This window comes from Lemur catta, chromosome 6, assembly GCF_020740605.2.
Source record: "Lemur catta isolate mLemCat1 chromosome 6, mLemCat1.pri, whole genome shotgun sequence".
NCBI classification, from domain to species: domain Eukaryota; kingdom Metazoa; phylum Chordata; class Mammalia; order Primates; family Lemuridae; genus Lemur; species Lemur catta.
In genome coordinates this window covers 78,695,059-78,720,799 of record NC_059133.1, presented here as the reverse complement: position 1 = coordinate 78,720,799, position 25,741 = coordinate 78,695,059, and the positions used below count along the sequence as shown (strand labels likewise).

At 33.4% G+C, this 25,741-nt stretch overlaps 1 protein-coding gene across 1 annotated transcript in view; it reads right to left on the bottom strand.

The window, feature by feature from the left end:
- The window catches only part of SOX5 (SRY-box transcription factor 5), a 427,434-nt gene that overhangs the window by 345,272 nt on the left and 56,421 nt on the right, over positions 1–25,741 (bottom strand). The window contains exon 2 of the mRNA XM_045554202.1: positions 24,775–25,006. Coding sequence (XP_045410158.1) covers positions 24,775–25,006 — 232 coding nt within the window. The remainder of the gene's footprint in view (positions 1–24,774; positions 25,007–25,741) is intronic.

Below are 25,741 nucleotides of genomic sequence, written 5' to 3'. Positions count from 1 at the left end.
CTTTTTTTCCTTGCTTTTTTTCAATAAATGTGTAAATTTTTCACCTGCTTTTAATATCAGCTAGCTTTCCTATGTGGGTTTTTCTACTTGGAGTGAACTATTCTATTTCATGGCTTCACTCAATATTTCTAGAAAAGATAAGACAGGATTTCTTTTTGTTGATTTATCCAAAATGCTTAATTATTTATCTAATTTTGCCACAGTCTGATTGGCCTAAGCAGAATAAATAACTCTAAAACTGGGAAGAAAATAGATTACAAATATTTTGAAGCAAGAGCAAAAGATTTTTTTTTATTTGAACAAGTAAACATAGATACTCCTCATATCGCATACTTTTCACAAAACCCACCCTTACTTTCCACTCACTTTTGCTTGTGGCGATCTCTATATAATTCAGTCCTAGTTTACACATACAAGTATTGTTCTGAAACATAGACTAAAAATGTCTGGTCCTATTTCACAGAACTTATTTGACACCTTATGTATTTCACTAAACTACAAATAAGCCAGTACCAGCCAAAATATTTGAGGGATTTTCCTAAACCCACCCATCTCCCTTCATTTCTATCCTACTCCCAACTGAACTCTGGCTCAATTTTGCTTCTGTGGATTTGATCAGGATTAGATTTTTTTTTCACGTTTTTCCAATCGTTATGTAGTTTATGAGATAGGATTTTCATAAAGCCAAATCCAAAACCTTTCATGATTCCCCACAATTACAGATTATAAATTCCAAATTTTTCATAGCATTCAAGCCCCCCACCAAATCTGGCCTTATTTTTTTTCATCTTTCTTTCCATTAAAACATGGTCATTCAAAGTCAGGCCCATTCTTACTGGCTGTGTAACTACAGTATTCTCTCCACTTCTGTATCCACATCAGTAAAGTGGGAATAATGACAGTTTGCAGAAGATTGTAAAGATTACATGACAGGGTGGCTATAAATGCTTAACATAATTCCTAGCCCATATTTACATTTTGAAAAATGTTATTTCCTTTTTTACTAGAATCCTTGAAATCACACTCTACATCAAATAAATTAAGTTGCCCAGTGTTCCACACACATAATCATAAGTTCCCTGAAAAGACAAACAGTAGTACAGGTCATACACTAGCTAACTTCCACAACATACCTAAAATATCTGTTCCTTATTGTGAGCTCTTTTCCTTTCCTATACTTGTAATATCTCCTTCCCTTCAATTTCTCTCCACTTCATCTTGCATTTTTAAATCATACCTATCCTTATGACTCAGCTGAGATATTTTAGCTTTTAGGAAATCTTTCTTCACTAACAGCGTCCCACAAAAACCCCTCCACAAACTACCCTACTGCCCTACTTTTGAAAATGATCCCACTCACTTCTGTTTTATTGTGATATACACACGTATGTTGAATGTGTGCCATGGTCCTCTAGCAAGGAGGGTGGTCCTCAAACACTGGTTCACAACAGATAAGAAGCTGTTTCAGAATGGAAATCAATTCTACCACTAAGCACCCTGTTTAGTTCAGCTGATGTTCTTTTCATAGCAAGACTTTCTTGATAAAAGCAGCAGCACAGACCACGTTTTTGAGTAGCACTGTTCTAGAGCCATATGTCAGCAATTTCTTTTTATCCTTCAGTTAGAAAGTATTGTTCTTCCTCCACAAACTCCCATGACATATCATACATCCCTCCATCTGTAACACTCACCACAATATTATCACAGCTTAAATTAAGACTTACACGTGTATCCATTTCCCCCACTAGGCTGAGTTCCCAGAGGATGAAAATGTGCCTTTCTCATGTCGGCATCCAGTGTATTATACACATAGGAGATACTCAATAAATATTAGTTTACTTGAAATCACTTCTCTCCCTTATTATTATATTGAAGGATTGGGCATTTAAGATTTAGGTAAAACATGACCTCCTTTGCCACAATTTTCTCCTATCATAGGGTACTCGGAATGTACCTAGGATGCAAACAGTTATTAGGAGAGTACTGAAGTAAGAGTTAAATACAGAAGGTGCTTATAATGAGAAAAAGACTGGGGAAAGGAAGTAATTGAAAATACAATGGAGAAGAAAAGAGTCTACAGAAGTTTATGTCATGAGTATAAGGAAAGTTAACACATTAGTGAGAAACCATCTGGAAATTAACTAGAATACAATGGAGATGGGGGAATGAGATGAAACATAAGTAATGGTGAGGGTTATATACCTAATTTCCAAACTTTTTCCACAAATCAAAGGAAACTTTTTTTTGCCCTCCATTATAAACCTAGAGGCCTATCAAATTCTTAACACATTTCCTCAATAAATACAAATTCTAACTCCACCCATTCCTTTTCCAGTCAAGAAAGCACTTAATGCAAACTAAATGCAAATTAAGAGTTTGTTAGGATACGCTAGATAAGTGACATATATTCACTTACATGGTCCAACACTGCAGCTGAGTCTATTGAGCTACAAGGTCTAAGGTCCTCATTACAATCCCACGATAACTATTCAACCTACTTTTTCCCTTTAGCTATGTAGACCAGGTATAGAACAGGTATAGCCTATATAAACAGCTATACAGACAGGGTCTAGACTTAGTCCTAAATTTTATTCTAAATTGGATTTGTGCCATTCCAAGTGGTTTTACAGTGTTCTTCTTATTTCTCAGCTATGACTTCCAGTTGTACCAATCTTTTATTTTTTTTCCACTATTGCTACTTATGGCAAGAATTACTCTGATATAGTTTTTTTTTCTTCAGTAGAGGTGCATAAATGAGGCATTTCACTCACTAAGGAAATCTCTTTATAATTACAGGGATCATATAAAAATCCCCTTATCCACCATGAAAATCTGGTAGCTATTTCAATGTAACAGAAATATTTAACTATTCAAAATTAGATGAAGGGACTACTCCCTTTTTAAAATTATAAAATAAAAATTTGAAGGCATATATTTTTCCTCAAAAACAATAAGCATTAACTTTGAGAAAAATATTTAAAGAAATTAAATGCCTTTGTATAGCTAATATATTAAACTAAAAGCATTACAATTACAAATAATCAAGTTTTCTTTCTGATATCAACTTTTGCCTCTTTCATACATCTGAATGAAATCCATAACTGTATATACCACTGCTACATTTTATGCAACATGCAAATGAATTAACATGGGTCTAAAATGAAAAATAACTTGATCTTTGTTTAAAATGGTCTAGGCAGTAGATAAATATTGGGATCAACTGGTCAATATTACAATTCAAGCTTTGTAGGACTGTGATAACAAACTGACCTGTAAATAAGAACGACATACCAGCTTCAGACCTAGACTGATTAAACATGGAATGTGAAAGAGTGGGTAAGAGGACAAAAGAGGGAAGAAAAGAGGGAAGTGGTAGGAGCTGTATATAAAAGACATCTTGTAACACTTTTTCAGAAGTTTTCTGTGTTTATCCTAATACCAAGCCACATCATTTGTTTCCTGGGCCCAAGAATTTTTGCCCTTGTAAATCCCTTTCTCCATAAAAATGAATGAATGAATGATAGACTATAACATTTAAAATTACATTTTATGACTCTATTGGTATAAAAACAAATGTATTAGTATTGTGTATTAAAACATTTTCTTCAACCATTTTCTTCTTCAATTTTTCTTTTGATTTTAAAAGAAATCAAAACATTTTCATGGGTCCCTGAAAGTAAAGTGAGCTCTAGGCACTGTGCCTACAGTTCCTAGTGGATAAGTTGCCCCTGTCTATGACAAGGTTTTCTCCCCAACTATCTTCTCTTTTTTGATTATTCTAAGACCATTAGGCAGTATAACATCTTTTCAAAGCTTGATTCAACATAAGCATTACATTTATTCTCACCAAATCTTTTGTATATGTTACATTTATATACTTCTACACCTTCAACTTGCTAACTAATGATTTCATGAGCTTTCCACATCAATACTCAAAAATACAAGCACACATATAAACAGACTGTTTCCCTTCTTCCAGAAGTTATCTTATTTATCATTAAAACACCTGAAAATGCAGTCTTTGTTATAATTTGATAGGACATAAAACATTCAAAAATTGAAAACTATATTTGTTCTGGGTATATACTGGCACCATAACTATTAAAAACTGGTTAATTAATTTACATTTTAAAGGGTTTTCTCAATAATTTTCTTGGACTGTGACATCACAGATAGTATATGCTTTTATGATCACATTACTCTTTAGCTAACTACTTATTAATACTAACCACTTTACTATACAGGTTGGGAGTTCTATCACAACGTTACTAAATGCGCCCTTGATTTTAGACAGTTGGAGAAATGGCTGTCTTCAAAAGAGTTGTGAAGACTACATAAAGAACTGTATAAGAGACAGAGGGACCAACCTAAGTGGCAAAGTTAGCCAGGTGTACACTGAAAATTAAGGGGTGACAAACAACCCTGACAGATCATCTTCATGTTCAGTGACTAATTAAAGCTAAACCAGTGGAATAAAATGTTTTCTCTAATTGCATAAATAGTCAAAATGACCTTTGCTCTCAAACTTGCTAAACCTGTAAAATACAGCAAAGTTTAGTTTAATATTTTACTTTCCTCATATGAGACAGCCTTAGCAAAGAAAAAAAATCATTCTTAAAAGTTATATTATTTCTAGCTAATAAGCAAAAATACTTTTCATTTTCCCTATAACTCAGGCTTAATATTTGAATGTTTCAATAAATCAGTATCTCTAAGCACTTGATTTCAGGGCCAAGAAATATCTGCAGTGTCACTGCTAACACCAAAAATAAGACACTTGTTTACATGTTAATGAATCTTTATCATAAAATCCAGTTTGTATGTCTGCAGCCAAGGATATCCTCACCAACAATAATTTCTTTGCATATACCCTAATTTTCATACCATATTCTTCCTTAAATCAGTCTCTCTCCGCTTTATATTATATCATTTTCTTTTTTTGTCACCAAACATATATAGCAACCTACTGGTAAAGAATTGCTACCACTGTGGAAAGGGCTATATAAAGCTCATAGGGATGAATTTTAAGAGATTCACCAAGCAGATTTGAGAAACCTCATGTGGTCCACTGCTCATTGTGCTATCAATAGTTAAGTTAGTATTAAATAAAGAACTTTCTAATAATTTGATTACAAATGATTTTCACTAAATGGACTTTACTATTGAATTATAGGTTCTTTGGTAAAAGTATAGTTAACTGTGAAACTCTTTGTAGTGAATTTTACGAATAAAAAACATCTTGATTATTAGGTGCTTGAAAAATGATCATTCACAAAACTACATTCTCTTGTATAATAAATCAAAGAATGAGGAAATAAGCATGAGAAAATCTATAAAGCCAAATCCTATCAGAAAGAGAAAGGAAACATTGAGGATAACTTTTCTCTGGCCTAGAAACTCGAAGACAATTCATTTCTAGTAAGATTTAAAATGATGTTTCCTTATCTAAATTCTTAGATGAACATTCTCATGAAAATCTAGAGTTATAGAAATGGAGATGATAGAGTAAAAATACAATCCTAAGATTACGTAGATACTACGTCAAATTCAAAGAGGCACAAGTTAAGTCCAGGCATTCTCCTAAGTGTAAATATAATCTTCAGGGAGAATATGTAAAATGTGAACCAAAATTGAGGAATTCCTAAGGGAAAGGATTAGTCCTATAAATCATGAAAACATACTACAACAGAATGTACCTAAAGCAAACTTCTTGATGTCCTGTATCTATACTATTTTCTAACCCAAACCACTGAGTACCAAGGAAGCAGGGAAAAACAATACAAATTTGTTGAGTGCATAGTCATTATAGCAAAAGACTTCACGCTTTACATCCCTACACAGACATTTTCTAGGAACAGTGAAGAGTTTACGAGTAGGTCATCAAACTCCATTCTATTTCCTAGTGCTTGCTCAAGGTTATGACGATGGGACAGTGGATTTTTCTCTGTGCATCTTAAATTAAGACTGTGTAGTTTACCTAATGATATACCTGTAACTAAGAGTTGAGGAAGAGTTTTTTTTTTTTCTTTTCCCCATGGAAGTGAAAGGAACCTCATAACAAAGCAGGAAGTGTTGCTTCAATAATCATGAAGGAGAATCTTTGATTTTAAAAATAAAACATAAAGAGGCATTATCAAGAGAAGCTATAAATTAACCTTTCTAAAAAAATCAAAGAGTAAAGAGAAAATCATTTGTTCTGTATCATTAAGAAAGTTGTCTGCTAAAAGGTTTTCATTAGAATACCTAAGGACTTCTGAATATCATTTTAAGTTCTACAGTTCTGACCAAATTCCCCCATTGTCTTTTTCCTGATTAAAACATCTTGTAATTCTGAAAAAAAAAAAAAAAATCCTCACTGTTTTTTCTTGAGTAAAAAGTTCCACTAGAGTTTCTGACAGAAAAAAAAGAAAGAAGAAATGAGAGAGGTAAAGAAGAAGAAAAGGAAAAAAGGAAGGGAGGACAAAAAGAAATAAAGGAGGAAAGAAGGTAGGAAGAAACCTCTTTCTAAACCAATATTAAATAAAAGTGGTGATGATAGTGACCCAGTCTGACTTATTCCTGACTTTAAAGGGAATAAGAGAATTTTATCATTAAGTTTGAAGCAACTGTTAGTTAGAGATCGTACCAGTATCACTCTATTAATTATTGACAAAGACTATATAAGCAGTGGACGTTGAGTTTTATCAAATGCCCTTCTCAGCATTTTCATATAAGACATCCCCTTGAGTCAGTGAGTATACAGACCATGGGTTAGCAAAGATTTTTCTGGAAAAGGCCATATAGTAAATATTTTGGAATTTACAGGCTATTGGGTACCTGTTACAACTACTTCTGTAGCACAAAAGCAGCCACAGACACTATGTAAATGAATTAGTACGGCTCTGATCAATAAAATTTTATGTATAAATACCAGCAATGGGCCAGATTTGGCTAGGAAGCCAGCAAGCAGTAGTTTGTTGAACTCTAATATAAATTACGCTAATGTATACTTCTTTTTGTAAACTCTCCTTCCATTTCCCAAATTAACTCTTTTTAGGCGTGGTCTATTAAAAGTTTAATAAAAGGCATTGATAACTTTGTCAAATTTTATTTAAAATTTTTGCATCTATATTCAAAGTGTGTTTATGTTTTCTTTTCCTTTTTTTATTTTAATTTGGAAGGGGGGTTGATATTATAGTTACGCTAATTGTGGAAAAGTTTAAAATTTATTTTTGGCTCTGGAAAACAGTTTTATACAGCATGTGAATTCTCTATTTCTTAGAAGTTGAACATACCTTGGTAGTTACAGCTGCCATTTTTGGAGATTATTCTTTGAATTAAAAAAATGTTTTTCATTAATAGAATTTATTTAGGTTTCCTTCTTTATAGTCCTATGAAATCTTACATTTCAATGAGATTATGAAATTTATAAATAATTTTATGCAGCCCATTGTGTGTTCAATGGGATATTATTTCCCAGTGATTTATATTTAGTAGGATATATATTAATAAGGGGTTCTAATGATTAAGTGTGGGAATCTCCATGCAAGATAAAACTACCTAGCTCTCTAAACAACAGAACTAACTTCTGAAAATCTTTAATATTCCATGTGGAATGTGAATATCAAAACATAGGATACATTATGAAATGTTTTCTGAATTGACTTGATTATAGAACCTTTGTCTTGAATATCATATGGAACATATATTCTTTAGAACCGAATTTTGAAAATGCTGGAATATATTGTAATATAGTAATTTATGATATCCATAATAGTAATTATATTGCCCTTTATCATTTCTAATTTTCTATTTGTTTGTTCCTTTTCATTTATTAATATAGGAAAAAGCTTGCCTGGTGTTCTCCCAGTTCATTTATTTTGTTATATTCTTTAGGTTCCATTTTATGCCTTCATTGGAGTTAGTTTTTTTTTTTCATTTTTTTCTGCTTCTAAAGTAAAATACTCAGTTCTTTTTCCCCATTCATTCTATTTAATAATGCAGGAATTTAAAGTTATAAATTTATCAAATATTAGAACTTTGATCATATGAGCTTTAGCATGTGATATTTATGCTATTATTTTTAAGAAGCTTGAAATTAGTTTCAATTCTTATTTTAACACAAGAATTATTTAGTAGTGTAGTTTCATAAAAGTTTTCAAGTGATCTATACATAGATACATAAGTCAACCTTATTAACTATATTTGTCAAATCTTCCATGTCTTTGTGTTCCTTCTAATCCATTTGTCAAACAGAAAAGGATACTTCAAAATATATCAGTATAATTTTGTTTCTGTCAACATCTCATATTTCTAAAAATGTTTTTTCCTTTGTAGAGTCCAATATATTAAAGTAACTATTTCCTTTTTATAAGTTCATTTAGTGAATAAATACTCATGACATTTTATCTCTATATAATAACATAAAAGGACTCTATCCCAGGAATTTCATTCCACCAGGTCTGATATTAATAATGCTACCTTTGGTTTTTGTTTGTGGATGCCTACTATATTTTTACTCTTCTACTTTTACCATTTCCATGTTATTTTATGTCTGCCTTTTTTAAGGAGTATGAAACTATATTTAAACAAACTCAGAAAATAGTAATCTTTTAAAAAGAAGTTTACCCATTAACATTTAGTGTGATAACTGACAACCATTTTTACTTTCTGTTTTATAGGTTTTTTCTCTTTGTTTTATATTTTTCTTCCCTCTTTTTCTTAGGCTTTCTGCTTTTTGTGGAAAATACTATATCACATTGACTTTCCAAATATTAAGGAATTCCTCAAAAAGAATCTCTAATATTCAAATATTCTACTTATTGCAGGCATCCAGTCCCAGAATAAGGCTCTCTACCATTCCATATTTTGGGTGGTTGTGGCCTGCCTCTTAGGCTACTCCTCATAGTAGTTAGGAGGTGATAGTAAAGTTCACCAGAGTCTTCTCCTATTACTTTTTGACATGCTGCTGCTTCATAAGATATAAAATTGTGTCTGTTCTCCCTGGCTTCCTATATCAAATTCACAATTTATCTGAAAGAACTCCTTCAAAGTTTTAATATACAAGTATGCACAGTGCTCATTAAATATATTTATTACACAAATAAATAGATATTTGACATGAAGAATAGGGAAAATCTTAATGTTTCTGATAATATCATATCAACTTACCTCTAAGTCCTGAACTTAAGTAAAAGAATCACTTCTCAATGTTAGAAATAATTCTATGTAGGAAAGAGTGGCTACTTAGTGACTATTTTAACTGAAAGAGTTGCTAATGCATCTAATCTGATTAAAAAAAAAGTAGGGAAAAAGAAATAATGAATGAGAAGAAGAAAGGAAGAAGAAGGAGGAAAAGACTGACTTTAATAGTCACTCTTTAATATTAGCTCCCAAATAATATATAGAATACAAAGGCAAGTTGGTAAAAATTTTGGTCTTTTTTTATTTTCTCTTCTTTGAAAAAATACCATGTGTATGACAATACTAAACGTAAGAAAAAAAAACTGCTTTGGCATTAAAAATCCTGCACTAATCAAACAGTATGGTATCATGGCATCTTAAGACAGATTTAACTAGTTAAGTCACTCCTAAATTAAGGTGTGTTTTATTTTTCTCAGTCTAGCAATGTGCTGACTTGGGGACAAAGGTAGGGAGGAGATATCGGATATGAGAAAGCAACTTATCAAGAAAAATGGGGAAAAATGCATTGCCCTTGTTCCATATTCTTCACAAGCTAAATGGTCTTTTTGTGTCTCTGGGGTTTGGACCCTGAATCTAGGGCACTCAAGAACTAAACCTCATCCTTATACTAGAATTATAGTGGGTCTATGGCTCAAAAAAGTAACAAAAAGGATGCTAAGATAAACAGTTTTAAGTGGTCAAGAGCAGCAGGTGGACTCTAATTCCAGCATGGCACCCTTGAAAAACTCTCCAAGGCAAGGTAGGTGAATATACTTCCTAATTACAAAGTAAGCAGGATAATGGCTATGCCTATACATCAGTAGTTCACTTTGTAGATACACAGCCCCAAAGTGAGGATTTATCCCAATAACACCCTAAGACAGAATTAAGCTCTAGAGAAGCAATAATCTATTTTGCTTGCTCAGGTCCCTTACAGAATATAATGAAAGTCATGGATGCTCTTGCTAGAAAAATTTGTAAGTGCATATATCACAGTTTCAGGGGGTAAACAGATTTCATAAAGCTCATCCTACAACGCTTAAGGTGGTTTAATACTCAGTTTAAGAATACTTGCTCTAGAGATTAGTGAGGAAGCAGGTCACAGGGCTATATGTTAGGGATGGAGAATCTTGAGCTGGGGACATAGACACCCATATTCTGATATTTACTTTGCCCCTTCCTTTGACTCAAATTCCAATAGCAATTACTGAGCAAAGAAAATTACACGTTGGATTTTGATTGATTTATCAACATTTTAAGATAGGCAAAAAAATTGTTAGCCTATTTTCTATATGTAGATTTTAGAAAAACACAAAGGGAATAGCTGCAGCAGAGGAGTGAGACAAATTGATCTTTTGACTTTGTCTCTCTCTCTGCCCCCCTTCCCCCTCACCTCCCTCTCCCTCTCCATGTCCCCTTTTAATAAAGAAATTAAAAGAATCTGGGGAACAAAGTAGTACCTGGTAATCTCTGGAAAGAAAAGATAACCTGGTTGCCTCTGTTTCAGGCACAATTCCCTTGCTAGTTCTCTTAGGCCATCCCTCTGCCTGTCCAGTGGGAGAGAACAAGTACCTGATTCTTCCCTCCCCCCATAGAGATCATCACCAATCAAGTCTTATGGAAAGTATAGAAATGAACTCTTATGCAATAAATGGGCTATTTGTAGAATAATAAGGGACTGAAGTGAAATGATCACAAATATATTCTTAATTCCAATGTATAAAGATGAGATACTATTTTTTGAACATCAGATAAAGAAACTCTTATTATTCTACCCAAAGTGGCTATTTGATCTAATTGAAACCTATCTATAGCCATCTTAATATAAAAATATTTTTCTATAATAATTTTAAAATAGCTACAGTCTAACCCCAAATTGCTTTACTGCTTTAAGGCTATACAGGGGTGGGTACAGAGAGAGAGAGAGAGACTTAAATACCATCTCTCTTCTAGGCAGCAATTTCCCCAGATGAAGAGGTCACCACTGTTTAACAGTGCGCTGCCATGTTAATTTAGTATGACAAGATAAAGCAGTAATCTCAGCTCCTGGAGGCTGTAAACCGCCTGCTACCCGGGGACATGCTCAAGTCAATTTGCACTGTATATCACTTTATACAATTGCCATGACAAAGCCCCCTGAGTTCTCACATGTAAATCTCTCTATCCCTCCTCTCTTCCTTTAGCCCCCCTCTTTTTCTCTTTCATTCCCTTGCAATTTCTTTCTCCTTGCTTCATCATGTCCAGGTAGACCACATCCACTCAGCACTAATCTCTGAAAACTTAATGCTCTGCACATGACAAGGGACACACAATACACACTTCTCTCACAACCACACTGTCAAGTCCCCCAATTTAAGAGGAGATGTTCAGGGACTTAGATAATCCATTGATCCCACTTGCGTCGGCTTTTATATTTCAATCTGTCATGTTAAGTTGTCAAGAGGAGCGATTAAACTGATGTTTTCATGATTCGAGATTTACTTTCCTTAGGAATGATAGTTTTCAAAGCTTGTCTTACTAAGTTCTGCTTAAAGATTATCCCTAAGAAAGCTGGTATATACTTACTGGTATAAATCCAGTAATAAAACAATAAAATGTTTTAGGTAAGGACATTTTGGAGATATTCAGGGTTATAAACATAATGTAAAACTGAATAAAATTTGGATTTTTAAAAAGTGTCATCTGTGTAGTTCTCTCTGCATGAAGCAAAAACACCATATGTAAAAAGGGGGGAAAACATGGTTCTATATATGTAAAACAAAAATAATTATAGAATCACTGAAGAGGACATAAGTGAACAGGGAAGAATTCACACACGATAGGAAATAAAAAGATAACATGAAGTACATTAGGAAAGTGACAAGGATTCACCCAGTAAAACAAAGGCAGAGATATATGTTTAATAATCAAGAATTAGCAGTTGGAGATATACATTTTTTGGTTGGGTTTGTCAGTTTTAGGTGCCACATGTCAGATTTCTGACAGGCGAGCTATTATAAAAATCCACATGTATTTTGCCTTTTCCCCATATCGTATCCTTTTAACATCATCTCAAGCTCTCCTTGTCAGTAAAATAAAAGAGAGATCACAGGACTAAGAGAAATAAACACAATATTAACAAACAAAGGACTGAACCCCTCAAGTACCTCTAAAATTCCTGAATGAGTAGGAATTTTAAAGTGAACTGAAATGTAAAAACAAGTAAGTAGATACAGCAATAAAACCATAGTAATAATCACAAGCCCCCTTAACCATGTCCAAAAACAAATCATTATTTAGCCTTTAGGATGTTCATGCGGGAAAATTAAGCAATTTTAAAATATATCCTATTCCAAAGTATTGTTTGGTTTTGTGTTGGTATTGTTATTTTTTCTGGTAAACTGGAGAAGTGTAATCTATGAAGCTACAAAAAAATGACTATAATCTTCTATCAGAGTAAACTGGAGAGCAGTTGGGCTGAGAAGATTAGAAGGGTGATTGAAAGGGAGTTCACATTAACTGTATACTTACTGTATGACAAGTACTGTGCTAGGTGATTATCTCACCTAATGGTTATATCAACTACCTACGAATTCAATATCATTACTGCAAGATTTAGATAAGTTATTTTCAGAGTACCTTCTGTGAGCATAGGAGACATTCATTTATTTATCCATTCAGCTATTTTGAAATATTTGCTGGATGTTAGCCACTATGCCAGATTCTAGGGATACAGCGGTAAACAAGAGAAACACGTTACCCCAAAGAGACCATAGAGCTTTCTACTTTAAATGACTCTGCATTTCATGTTCAAGGTGAATTTCAGTCAAGGATACTGACAGAGCTTACCAGTAAGACTACTGAACCACTTAAAATAGGAGGGGAATGTGAGTCATATTCTTCTAGGTTACTAAAAGTAAAACATGACTATTGGGAACCCAAAAGAAAACACAGTCTTTTGTTCAGGTAATTAATACTAACTAGTCAACAGAATACAAACTATTCAAGAACTATGGCATCTATTAAGTCCCTGCTATGTGCCAGGCTTGGTTCAAAGCCATTCTATTATTTAGTTCTCATAACACTTCTACATATGGAGGGGTTCTTCTTATTGCCATTTTAACATGAGAAAATGAAGGCACAATGATGCCACAAAACTGAGACAAGATCGCACATCTCATACGATTTGGAATTATGATTGGAACCCAAGCAGTTTAAGCGAAAGACTAAGGCTCTTTACCACTGCATTATATAAATCATAATCTTATAAAAATGCCATTTTTACTTGGCTTAAATAGATTTAGTTGTGGTGGTGGTGATGGTAGTGGTAGTAGTAGAGGTAGCTGTTGTTCCTGAACAGCCTTAACAACATTAAACAAAAATTTGGCTGCCAATGAGTAGTATTTATGATAACTGAATCTGTCATAAATATTTGATCAGGAGATAATATCTCAGATCGAATGAATGCTCTCCTTTTAATGACAACAGACTGAGATTTCTACATTATCTGATTTCTCATTTCAAAAGTATTTTTTCTTAGCTTAAAGTTTTCCTATAGGTTATTGAAATTTATGAGAATTGAATGCATCTGACATTTAATATAATGTACCATTTTCTCCTAGATCACAGAACTTATGTATTTAGGTACTTGTTTAACTAATACCTAACATTTACTGAGTAGCTGCTATATGCCAGGCACCAGAGTGCTTTATGTGTGTACTGACTTCTTTAAACATAAGCACCCTCTAAGTTGGATGCTATTTTTATCAACCCCATTTTACAGATGGCAAAAATAAGGTTAAAAAATTTCCATAACTTGCCAAATGCCAAATAAAGAGCAGAATTTGGAATTTATCCAGTAATTTTGTCACCAGGGGCCATGTGCTTAACCACTATGCTATGCCAACTCTCTTACAGCCAGAACAAAATTTAATACTAATTGTTATGTGAAAAGTTTAACAAATAATCCTTTGGAATCCCATATATTGCCCAACAGCCTATATGACATTCTAAAATGGTCAAATCCCTTGGGCCATTAAAGCCAGCTAAAAAGATTTAAAAAACTAGGTTATCTCTGAGTTAGGGTAGAATAAATAATCAAGTAAATATTGTTCTACATGCCTGCTGCACAAGTATTTCTAAAGGCTTTTAAAATTGTTTATTTGATAAACTATAAAAAAGGATTTTAATGTGTATATGAGTGGAGAGGCAGTAAGCACAGTTATTAAGTGCTTGGGCTCCAAAGTCATGAACACAAACTCTATCCCTTATTTATTAGGCAAGTTACTTTAACTACCCAAGACTGTTTTCCATCTGTAAATTGGGGATAATCACAGTTGCTGAATTTAGGGAGTTAATACAGGATTTGGTTAAAATAAATGTAGGGTGGCGGAACATAGAAAACATTGAAATATTACATATTTATGTTATTATTAATTATCAGATATCTTGTTCTAAAGAGCACTGACTGTTAAAATTCCCCATATCCGAGTTACACCTATCAGACTGAAGACAGGCTGGAAGATATATTCACAAAAGACTTTCAAAGTTGCTTCTTATGTTCTACTGATGACCCTGGGGAAATCAGAATCTCAGATACACAAGAAGCATGTTCTCTGGCTCCTATGTCCCTAGTGGTGCAAAACATGCCAGCCACTGCCACAAAGCCTAAAGATGGATACTGATAACAGCCTAGCAATCTCCCCTCCTCCAGGATGTATGTTTACACAGAGGAAAAGGCCTAGAAGTGGCCAGAGAGGTGGCTGCAAGGCTTAGTACATTATTAAGTATAAAACTACAAATCATTGTAATTTGTTTTTCTCATTAATAATAGGTTTTGAATTTTTTACATGGCACATATTTTATATTTTTTACATATATAAAAAGCTTCTTAATGGTACCTTTGGAGTTACAACCCTGTCTTTTTCATGTCCTACCTTAAAGGACATAAAAATTTAAAATTTTTTATTAACCCTCAGAATATTATGTTATAGTTTAGGGATATCGACAAACAGGATTAACTGTTTTATCTAGAGACAGGCTGGATTTTTAAGAGCTAAGAAGAGACACTGAAGTAAACACTGCTTCTCTATATAATGATAACATTGTTTGTCCTGCTGCCACAGAAGCAGCCTTGACTAAATAAGACACAAAACCCAGTCACTTGTATTCATTTACTTTATCATGTGATGTCAGTGTCACAGAGCTGGCCAAGGCTGCTCTCCTTATATCACACCTCATCTGCTCACATGGCTCTCTCCTAAAAACGGTCTATGAGAAAATTTTAAAAGGCATTTTGCCTTTGCACAAAGGAGATATGTAACCAAATGGACCATTTACAATTGTCACCTTAAGTTAGTTTTATATTTATTTCCTATTTGGAATACCAAAGTACTTTGCCCCTGCCCTACCTAGTGGAATATAGAGAAAAAAATTACTTTCTAAAAAAGAAATAGGGAGAAAAAATGACATAAGATGATCAAAATGGTTAGCATATTGAAATACTATCATGAATTTTGTTTTAATGCCAGCCTTAACGCCAGTACAAATTATTGGCATCTCAGACCTTGTAGAAGAAGGAAAAGGGTTTAAATATATTTAATGCTTTTAAATTCACCTAATGTGGCACTAATAGTATTGTAAGTATTTTGAGTTCAGATTTTCATTTCTTAAGGAATCATTTTTTCTTGAAAATACTTCCCCCATCTGTCTATTAGATGTTTCCATACTACAGAATTCTTCTTATTTTTTTAACTTATCACCTCAAAACCCAAGTATTTATCATTGTACATATTTTTAAAAGAGAAAGCTGTATAATTGCCAAAATATGTAAGAAAAGAAATTACACTCAAAATCCAATACTGTACTCCCTTATATTATTTGTATGACTTCATTTTCTTAAGATCCAAATGAAGGGCTAATGGTTGTGCTTTTTAAAGAGGCTGCTATACAAAGATCATTTTTTCCTTTTTTAGATACAATAGATAGTTGTACCTAACTGATATGGCCAAGAGGAAATAGGGCTTAAGTATTATTTGAAATACGTTGAGGTCCTATGGACAAATGAGTTATCCAGTCTTGTATATTTCATTCCAATTCCTAGAAATCAGGCACCAACACTGCAGGATTCCTATTTCTTTTGGATTCCCTTAGGTGACTGTCATTTCCAAGTATAAAATTAAAAATAATGACAAATGTACTGCTATTATCACTCATATTAAGGTTATAGAGTGACACCAACATCAAAATTACTTTCTAGTTATGCAAATGATCTCATCCCTATTTCTTATACCTTTTAACAATCACTAAAAATCTCAAATTTAAGAAAGAAATACATTTGAAGACAAAAAGCATTAATTGACTTAAATCAAGGACTGTTTGAAAATAGTAGCAAATGCCATCAAGTAATTTAAAATGGAAGCTAGGAACAGGCACATAAAGAACATCAATATCTGCTAAAGCACTAGTTCCCAGAAATTCACTAGGTCCAATTTCAAAAAATAATTTGGAAACAAAATTGAGTTCCAAGTCTTGTTTTGCCAAGTAAGGATATTGAAAATACAATTACCACTTATTATCAACATCGGATTATGAAAGAAAAGTAAAATAACAGATTAACAGATTCTTAGAATAAATTGAAGAAATATACTGTATAGTTTTATGAAGAACTCATTACACTGTCCCTGTCTACTAAAAACCAGTTAAAACTTTATCATGTAACCAATTGATCTTTGTTTACCACATGCAGTAAGAGAAACATAGACTGAGTTCAAGAAGGTCTGGCAATCCCCCAAAAAGCAATATATGTAAATAGGAAGGAAGTATATATCAGAGCACAATGGTGCTGATTCTCCTACCCTGTCTCCCTTCTTGATAATGGCTCTATTGAAATCCACAAGAGGACCCATTAAGAATGTTTTCTGATTGAGGCAAATTGAAAGAGAAAGAAGAGAGGCAAAAGAGGAATCAAAGGACGAAATGAGGAAGAATTGAAAACAAACCACCATCTACGGTACAGAATGAAGTCTAGTTGCACAAAAACTTTTCATTATTTTTAACTTCCAAATATAAATGATCCTTTTTTTTCTCAAATGCAGATCTGAGAATAACAAATGAGATAAAGATGACCACCTACGCATGACACAAAATCAGGAACACCATTCATGCAAGTCTCCAGCACTGTTTCTTAGAGTCCTTACTATTTCCAGTATTTCTGCCAAGTATTTCATCATTGTGTCCACTGCATTTAAGGTGGTCACCCAGATAAAGAAAGGAAACATTTAAAACTTCAATATCTAAAGTAGTTCTTTTTATCCGTATTAATAATAACATGAGGCACATATTTTACTAGCTTCATAGTATACTTTGTGTTCAGTATTATCTTCCGTTTCTTAAACTTACTTTTTTATTTTTTCTGAGTTATTTCTGCTGGGAAAAAATATTTGTGATAAAAGCAAAACTATATTCCAATGTAAAATAAAGACCTTACATTAATGGTAATGGATCCAATAGGTATATATGTTTTTTTAATATCTAAACATCTAGTAACTGTTTTTTGATGGAAACAATTTCAAGTTATTAATAATCTATTTTTGATCTCCACGAATGAGATACTTTTCAACTGTGAATCTCCTATATCAGAGTTCTAATATTTTATATTACATTATGGTGATTGTTGTACTTATCTTACATACTACACAAAAAGCTACATGAGGGAAAAGACTGGTTCTTACTCATTTCTATGTCTCTGCTGATAAGTATTCATTGTATATACTTGAACTGAATCTTCTGCAACACTGCCTATTAAATGAAAGCCACTGAATTCCATTAGACCAAATCTTATTTAAGCAAATACATTCCCCCTTCCCATTACCACAGCATTGGAAGTTCTTACCTGTTCCCCATCACTGTATAGTACTGTGTGGGGATGCTAATAGTAGACCCTCATTAGGTATCCTGAACTACCTCTCAAGTCCTACATAGTACTTTTTTCATGTGAAGAGTATATTCATTAATTTCTCAAGGTCCAATTAACTTTACACTCAACAGTACTACTTCAAATACTATGGACATCATATGAATCAAAGTTTTCTCAACTTAACATTAGACTTCCCCTCCCACCACTGGATTGAATGGAATTGTATGGCAACAGAACAAAATGATCGATTGCACAACTTATCCAGTGGCTTTGATGGACCCCAACTGATTGTTTTTCACATATTCCCATTCTTGCTAGCCCTGGGGGTAATTTCCCAAAACAATGCAAGTATAAAGATTGAACCATTTACATTTAAACAGAAGCCTGGGATTATATTTAGATAAACAGCTTCATGAGGTATTTTGTGACAACATTTACAGAATAATGATTGTAACAATGTAATTTCATTGTATGATAAACATCAATTTACCATAAAAAACAAATACAAACTTGTCACCGTTTTTACCTTGTTTCAATTGAATTGGCCTTTTTCAGATAAGCAAGCCTATCTCTTACAGAAACAACAGTTTACAGATAAACTGTGTGAAATCGGGTATGTGTGTGTAGAATTATACTGCCTACTCTCATAATTTTATACTGCCACACTGCACATATGGCTTCCAAGCTTACTTTATCTGAATCTTTCTGAATCTATTCTCCATGCTATTAAACTGAGCACATTCCACATCGTTCAAAAGTAATTACACTTTTGTCTAGAGTGTAGGAGACTGCTCTCCCTAAACAATGAAATTCTCATTATTAGAACTGGCACAATAACCACACTGGTTTAACAACAGTATGCATTATAACATCACAATAACTTATGCTAAGTTTGATGTACAAAGGTAACCAGAAATTTAAAAGCTTATAAAAAGCACCATATAAAAATAGGAATCTTTACCATACCATAATTAAGGCCCTATTCTGTGACTTATTTTTAAGTAACACATGCATTTTTCTCTTTTCTCTCTTGTTAAATTTTCTGAACAGTATTTCACACATAACACTATCCTAGTCAAACATCGAAAACACATAACTGACTGTTAGATTGTAAGCAAATTTATATAACGGGTATTTCAAGACACAGCTATAATATAGCAATTAAAATTATTTTGGGTAAATAAAGCATCCCAGGAGCTGACAGTGAGCCTGAACAAGTAAAAGCCTTTCTGTGTCATGTGCATTGAATGAATTCTTTCAGTGTTTAAGGCTATATTTCATATATTAGATCCTTGCTGTAATGACATACTGGAGTCTCAGCTATATTTCCAACCTTTGATCGACTTAAAAAGATACCTTTTTCTTCTTTTCATAGACTTCAGGAAGAAACTGACTCACTCTGAATGTTATTTCATGACAATTAGCGTTTCTGTAATGTTTTAGGAACATTAAGATATATTATTAAGCTAAGATACTATATATCCATCATTCTTTAACAATTCCAAGAAAATGTCATCACTATAAACAATAAATGAGATACTAATAGCATCATACTTTGAAATCCGATGGATCTTTAAATGTTAAAAACACAAACACATATAGTATTTATTTCATAATAAAATTCAGCTATCTCTAGAGTAAGCAACTTAAATTATTTTTCAAAATAAAATATTACACTCTTCACTCAACACAAAAGTAGCTTAAAAAGTCAAAAGAGAGTTTGGCAGAGCTAGAATATGCTTTTTAGAAAAAAGAAAAAAGACAACTGATTATTCAGTAACCACAGGTGGTGAAGACTTCCATTTCACATCACATTTGACACTGGAACAACAATCGAACCAACAGAAGTAGCATGCAACCAGAGAGAAAATGAATGCCAAGAGGGCCACCATAGAGTCCCCAGCTGCTCCTGATAATACTACTTGATTTCTCCTTGGACTTTCTCTATTCCCTTCTGGTGTCCATGAATACTCATGTTAATTGACATGAGGCAGTATTCTGGATACTCCTTTCCATCATCAAATAAATCATCTACATATCAGAACTATTATTAAAAATGAACCAGAAATTATAGCGATTCTTGTTTTTCTCTGAAACTTTGAAGTGACGACCTCCAAACTCATGTTAAAAAAAAAGCCCAATAACAAAGGGGGACAAGGGAAGATTTGATCATCAATAAGAATAAATCACGGGAATGCCTTTCCGCTCATGTCAGAATCAGACTTTCACATTGCTTTTAACTTTTGGAAGATTATATGGGAATCAAATTTTTCTGTTAATTGCCTGGTAAGATTATGAGAGCTTCAAAGTAGAAACCAACAGAATCAGTCTCCTTCATAGACTTACGACAATCTGTCTCTCAATCTTATATTAATTAGAAATCTGAGAGTATTTTATGAATATATATATATATATATACACACACACACATATAAAAAGTACTTAAGATAGTTCATCTGTAGTGCACTCTGAACAGTGAGTAAAATCTTCCAAGAAGAAATGAACTTTTAGTATTCATGCCAGTTACAGCTGTTTGGAAGTTGTTCTTAGTTAGGCACTTAGTTTATTTCTCCAAAACATTAAGACAATAAACACAATTTCAGAAAGGAGGAATTACATCCTTATCTGTCTCAGTTCTAAACCTTGACACGTGCATATCCTGAACCTGAATAAGGGACCCTAAGTCCCATTGTTAGATGGCAATAGTCATTAAGTATACAGAACTTTTATCTCAGGAATACTTTCCAACTTAAGTTTTATATTGAAAGCATCTCTCTATAACTTCAAGCCAGCATTACAGGGATCACTCAACAGTTGGACTTTGCCTCCAATCTATTCTGGTAATACAAAATACATATCTCTCAGTATCTTTCATCTTTACTTAAAAACTAAGCATGAATGTCACATAAGTAGGCAATGAAATCACCTGGGTTTTTTTCTTAAATTGAACTTTATGACTGAAATACTCTCTGTTTTCAAAGATATGGAATAGAAAAAGACAGAGAGTACCCTACTAAACTAAAAGGACCTATTGTGTGAATATGACAATGGCCTGGTAGCCAGAGAAAAGAGAAATTATTCATGTTGAATAATAATATTATAAATATATTCAGTCATTCTGATAAATGAGTAAAATATATCTTTATAAATTTAATAGCTGAGTATATCATGACTTTCTGCTTTCCGAATATAATTTTAGTAGATTCTACTTTAGTTCTAAAATTGCTAGAAAATAAAAATAGTCACCATGAAATATGGTCTTTAACAACTTTGCCTGAACCATATTTACTATTAATGTTTACGTATGCATATAAACTCAGCCATTTAGTCAACAATCTTAAGTTGAGTATCTATTACATGCTAGATCCCATAAATATAAATATATATTAATATACATATATGAAGATGCCTTCAAGAAGAAATACATTATATGTTAATAGAAAAGCAGGCATGTAAACATATAAATTATAATGTAGACCATGAGAAAAGATATAAATAAATGTCATGGATAAAAGAATAACACAGTAACCATTCTGCCTTTGGAGGTCAGTGAAAGCATCTAAGAGGAGGCAATTTTTGAACTCAGTCATGTAGGAGAAACATAATTTACCAGGAAGGTAAAATATGAAAAGAGAGAGTTTTCTAGGTAGAAAGACTATGTCAGTCAAAGGCCATGTATGGTATGCTCATGAACATGTGTGAAGAGCTTGGCATGACCAGAGTACTGAGTCCATAGTAGGATGTGTTAGGAGAGGAGACTAAAGCCATTGTTTGATGCTAGTCTGTATAGAATTTTTTGCTAAGATAACGAGTTTGGAACTAAATCCTGTAAGCAACAGGACACAAATTAGTTTCAACAGTGAAATAAACAATCCAAATCCTTTCTCAGAGAAATAAGACTAGTAGAAGTTGGAAGAAAGTTTGGAAAGAGAGGCTGAACATTTGAGATCATATAGGTGACTCTTCCAACAGTCTACTCAAGAGATGAAAAGCAGCTGGAATCAAGAAAAATTTGAGGCAGAGACAAATTTAGAAACCAATTAAACATATAATTAAAGAAAATATAAGTGCTGATGTCACTAAAACTAAGGTGAATCATTTGTATGTAAACTGTACTAACTTATGAATAGCAGATCTTTTTTTTTTTTTTTTTTTTTTTTGAGACAGAGTCTCGCTCCATTGCCCTGGCTACAGTGAGTGTCGTGGTGTCAGCCTAGCTCACAGCAACCTCAAACTCCTGGGCTTAAGCGATCCTACTGCCTCAGCCTCCCCAGTAGCTGGGACTACAGGCATGCACCACCATGCCTGGCTAATTTTTTCTATATATATTTTTAGTTGGCCAGATAATTTCTTTCTATTTTTTAGTAGAGACGGGATCTCACTCTTGCTCAGGCTGCTCTTGAACTCCTGACCTCGAGCGATCCACACACCTCGGCCTCCCAGAGTGCTAGGATTACAGGTGTGAGCCACCGCACCCGGCCATGAATAGCAGATCTTAACCTTTTTAGGTTACAGATTTGTTTGAGAATCTGATAGAAATCAGTAGTGTTACACTACTCTGATATGCTCTTCTATACAGAATTCTCCATTCATTCTTAGGAGATCTACAGACCTCAGTTAAGATCTTCTGCTTTAGATTGAGTTCTTTGAGGAAAGGGGATGTCTCTTATTCAAATCTATTTCCACAGTGTCTACAATAAAACATAGTACAAAGTAGGCAGTTCATAGTTTTTTAGTTAAATTGAATTCTCCATTAAAAATTGAATGGTTTCATTTGCATTAACTACTACATCCCAGCATCTCTTCATGTCACTAAATTATGTAATTTTATATACTTTTCTCATATCCAAACTTGAGTGTACTTAATTTACCCTTTATCTTTCTGATATTCTTTTATTCATAACTATTTATATTCCCCCTTCAAATATGTATGTTTGTGTTTATGGTGCTATCACAGGAAAACCAATCCAAGAAGTAATACTCTCTGAGAGAAAGCAGTGGTCAAAATATTAAAAGAGAAAAAACATTAGCAGTGATGCAATGCCAAACAGAGTGTTTTTCTTTTCCTAGTTTTTAACCTTTTTGAGAGGAAGACAAAAAGTTTTATCATTGCACATAACTTGAACTCACAGAATAAAGAAGAGGGAGGAATGAGGGGTGGTATGACTTCACTTGCCAAATGATAGATAATCAGAGTATAAAATATGCCTGTGCTCTAGTGAAGCAGCAGCATGCATAATGTTATAAGCATGGACTTCAAAGACATTGCTTGGGTAAGCCCTGATTCTCCCACTTATTAACTGTGATCTGAGCAAGTTATTTAAACTCTCTGTGCCTCAGTTTCCTCATCTGTAAAATAGGATTAATAATAATACCTCACTGAATTATTGTGAAGGTTAAATGAGTTGTATTATTAAGGCATGCTTAGAACATCATTTCTATATAAGTTTCACATGCAGATTTGCTAAAACATTTTTCTTGGTGTAAAAATCTTGGCACACAGCCAAATGTCTAAAGAAATTTTGACCTATGAGGCCAAAATGTTGAATAGGAATATTTAAATTTACTGTGAAAAATCAAAGTATCATGTCTATTGCACCATTATTAAAAGATATCTGATTCTTCTTGTTGATTTAATTTCACATACAGTAATTCAATAATATGAATAAATCGGCATATCTCAGCACTAAGTATATTGATGATATGCAGTAATTTCCTGGAGAGAGAAAAAAAGATTTAACAGAATCAAAGCTGTTTTAAAGGTATGGGAATGTAAGATTAAACATATTTTTGTTGGTATAATCAGTTTCAAATTAATAGCACTGGCATCCTTGACGTAGAAGAGGAGGAAAATTTACAACAACGTGACATCTACCCAAGGGGCCATGTTAAAAATGTGACAGTGGCTTTACTGAGACCTAAGTGCCCTGCTACTTTGTTAACATGATGATCCTATCTATTTAAGTTGCTAAGAAGCACCAAAATGCCTTATTCATGTTTGTGTGTGCTATTTAAGCATCAGCCAAAGATGCTGTGCTGCCTTCTCTCCCCTTACCCATGAAGTTCAGTTTCCTAATCTTTTGCAGTGTTCCAGACCTCAGATGAATGGCCAGAGGAATTACCCTAAATTGCATATTCTAGAATAGGAAGCAACTGGGAATTACTGAATTATCAAAACAACAGTGTGAATGTGATAGAGTTAGAAAAGAGTGTAGTCATATTAGAAAATATAGTTTCTATGAAATATATTCTTCTACAAAATTCCAAGTACTGCATGGAATACTAGGATCTAATCTGAGCAAAGCAAAAAATGAAAAAACAATGATTTATCATGGTGGCATGTTCAAAATATGCTTGTTGTAACTCTATCTGGAAAAATCTTTTATTAGAAAGTATATGACATCGAACTTTCATGCTGACTAATTTTAAATATCTTACTTTAATACTATTCTTACATTTTGTATGGTTTCTTCCCCTCTAAACTGTAAGCATCTCAAAAGTAGGAATTCTTGAAAAACAAAAACAAACAAACAAAAAATCTTATACTCCCTGTTGGAACAAATTTACTTATAAAGAATTCTAAGACGCCAGAAGTGAATCTTGTGTATGGCTATTAAGTAAATGATAATTATAAAGCAAAGGATGAATGCCAAACTATTAGAGGAGTAGACTGGTCAAAAAGTGAGTGTAGGCACAATAGACCATGAGAAACCTACCATTGTATTGTGCTGAGAAGTGGGAGTCCTATGGCCACAAGTCTCTTGCGTCAGCAGAGAAACTGGCTGAAATTCCTCAGAGTGAGGTTTGTTGGGAAAACTCACATGCAAGGGAAGGTGAAAGGCTGGGAGCCCGTCACTCTCCTCTTCTTCCACTTTCTGTCTGCTTGTCACCATGGCTACCTCTCCATCTGCTTCCCCATACGGAGAGGCTGGTCGCTTGGAAGACATCCTGGAAGGAACAAAAGAGGAGAAAATAATGAAACCTCCACATAAATCCTTAATGCCGTCATTGTGTGGTTAGGGGCCATTGTAACAGAAATGCCTTTTTGTGCTAGCAGAGAGCAGGAAACCATCCAAATACCACTGCAAAGCACACACAATCAGAAACAATGGCCAAGCAGGTAGCAACAGAACAGTGCTTGTTTGTTGTGAGAATAATACACTAATATAGCACTCTCTTGTATTCTGGCTTCTTAAACAAGAGAATTCACCTAAGAACACTGCATAATGAAAGACCATTCCATTTTAAAGGAAAGAAAAATAGCCATCTAGTTTTTCACCCTGATAGACTTTATTGAAGACAAAACATCTATGAATAGCAAATACTGTTGGCAGTTTAAAAGAAAAGAAATAACTAAAATTTCTTTCATCAAAAAATAAGCCAAATAAATGATTGCCATTAAAACAAATTTGCATTTTTTAAAAGTAAGATTATTGTGAAACGTAGAAGTATTGGTTATAAGCAAATACTCAGAGCAGCTGACAAAAAGTTTGATATTTGTTGAAAGCTTATTAAGGATTGAATAAATTTTACAATCACTGTTAATCTTGAAATATTTGAGAATTTTCTTTCCCTCACCTCCCCAAATCACCCAGTTTTGGCATTTAGTTATAATATCAAAGTTACGAAATAATAAAAAGGTTAGAATATAAAATTATTTCATTTCTATTTTCACAATTCTAT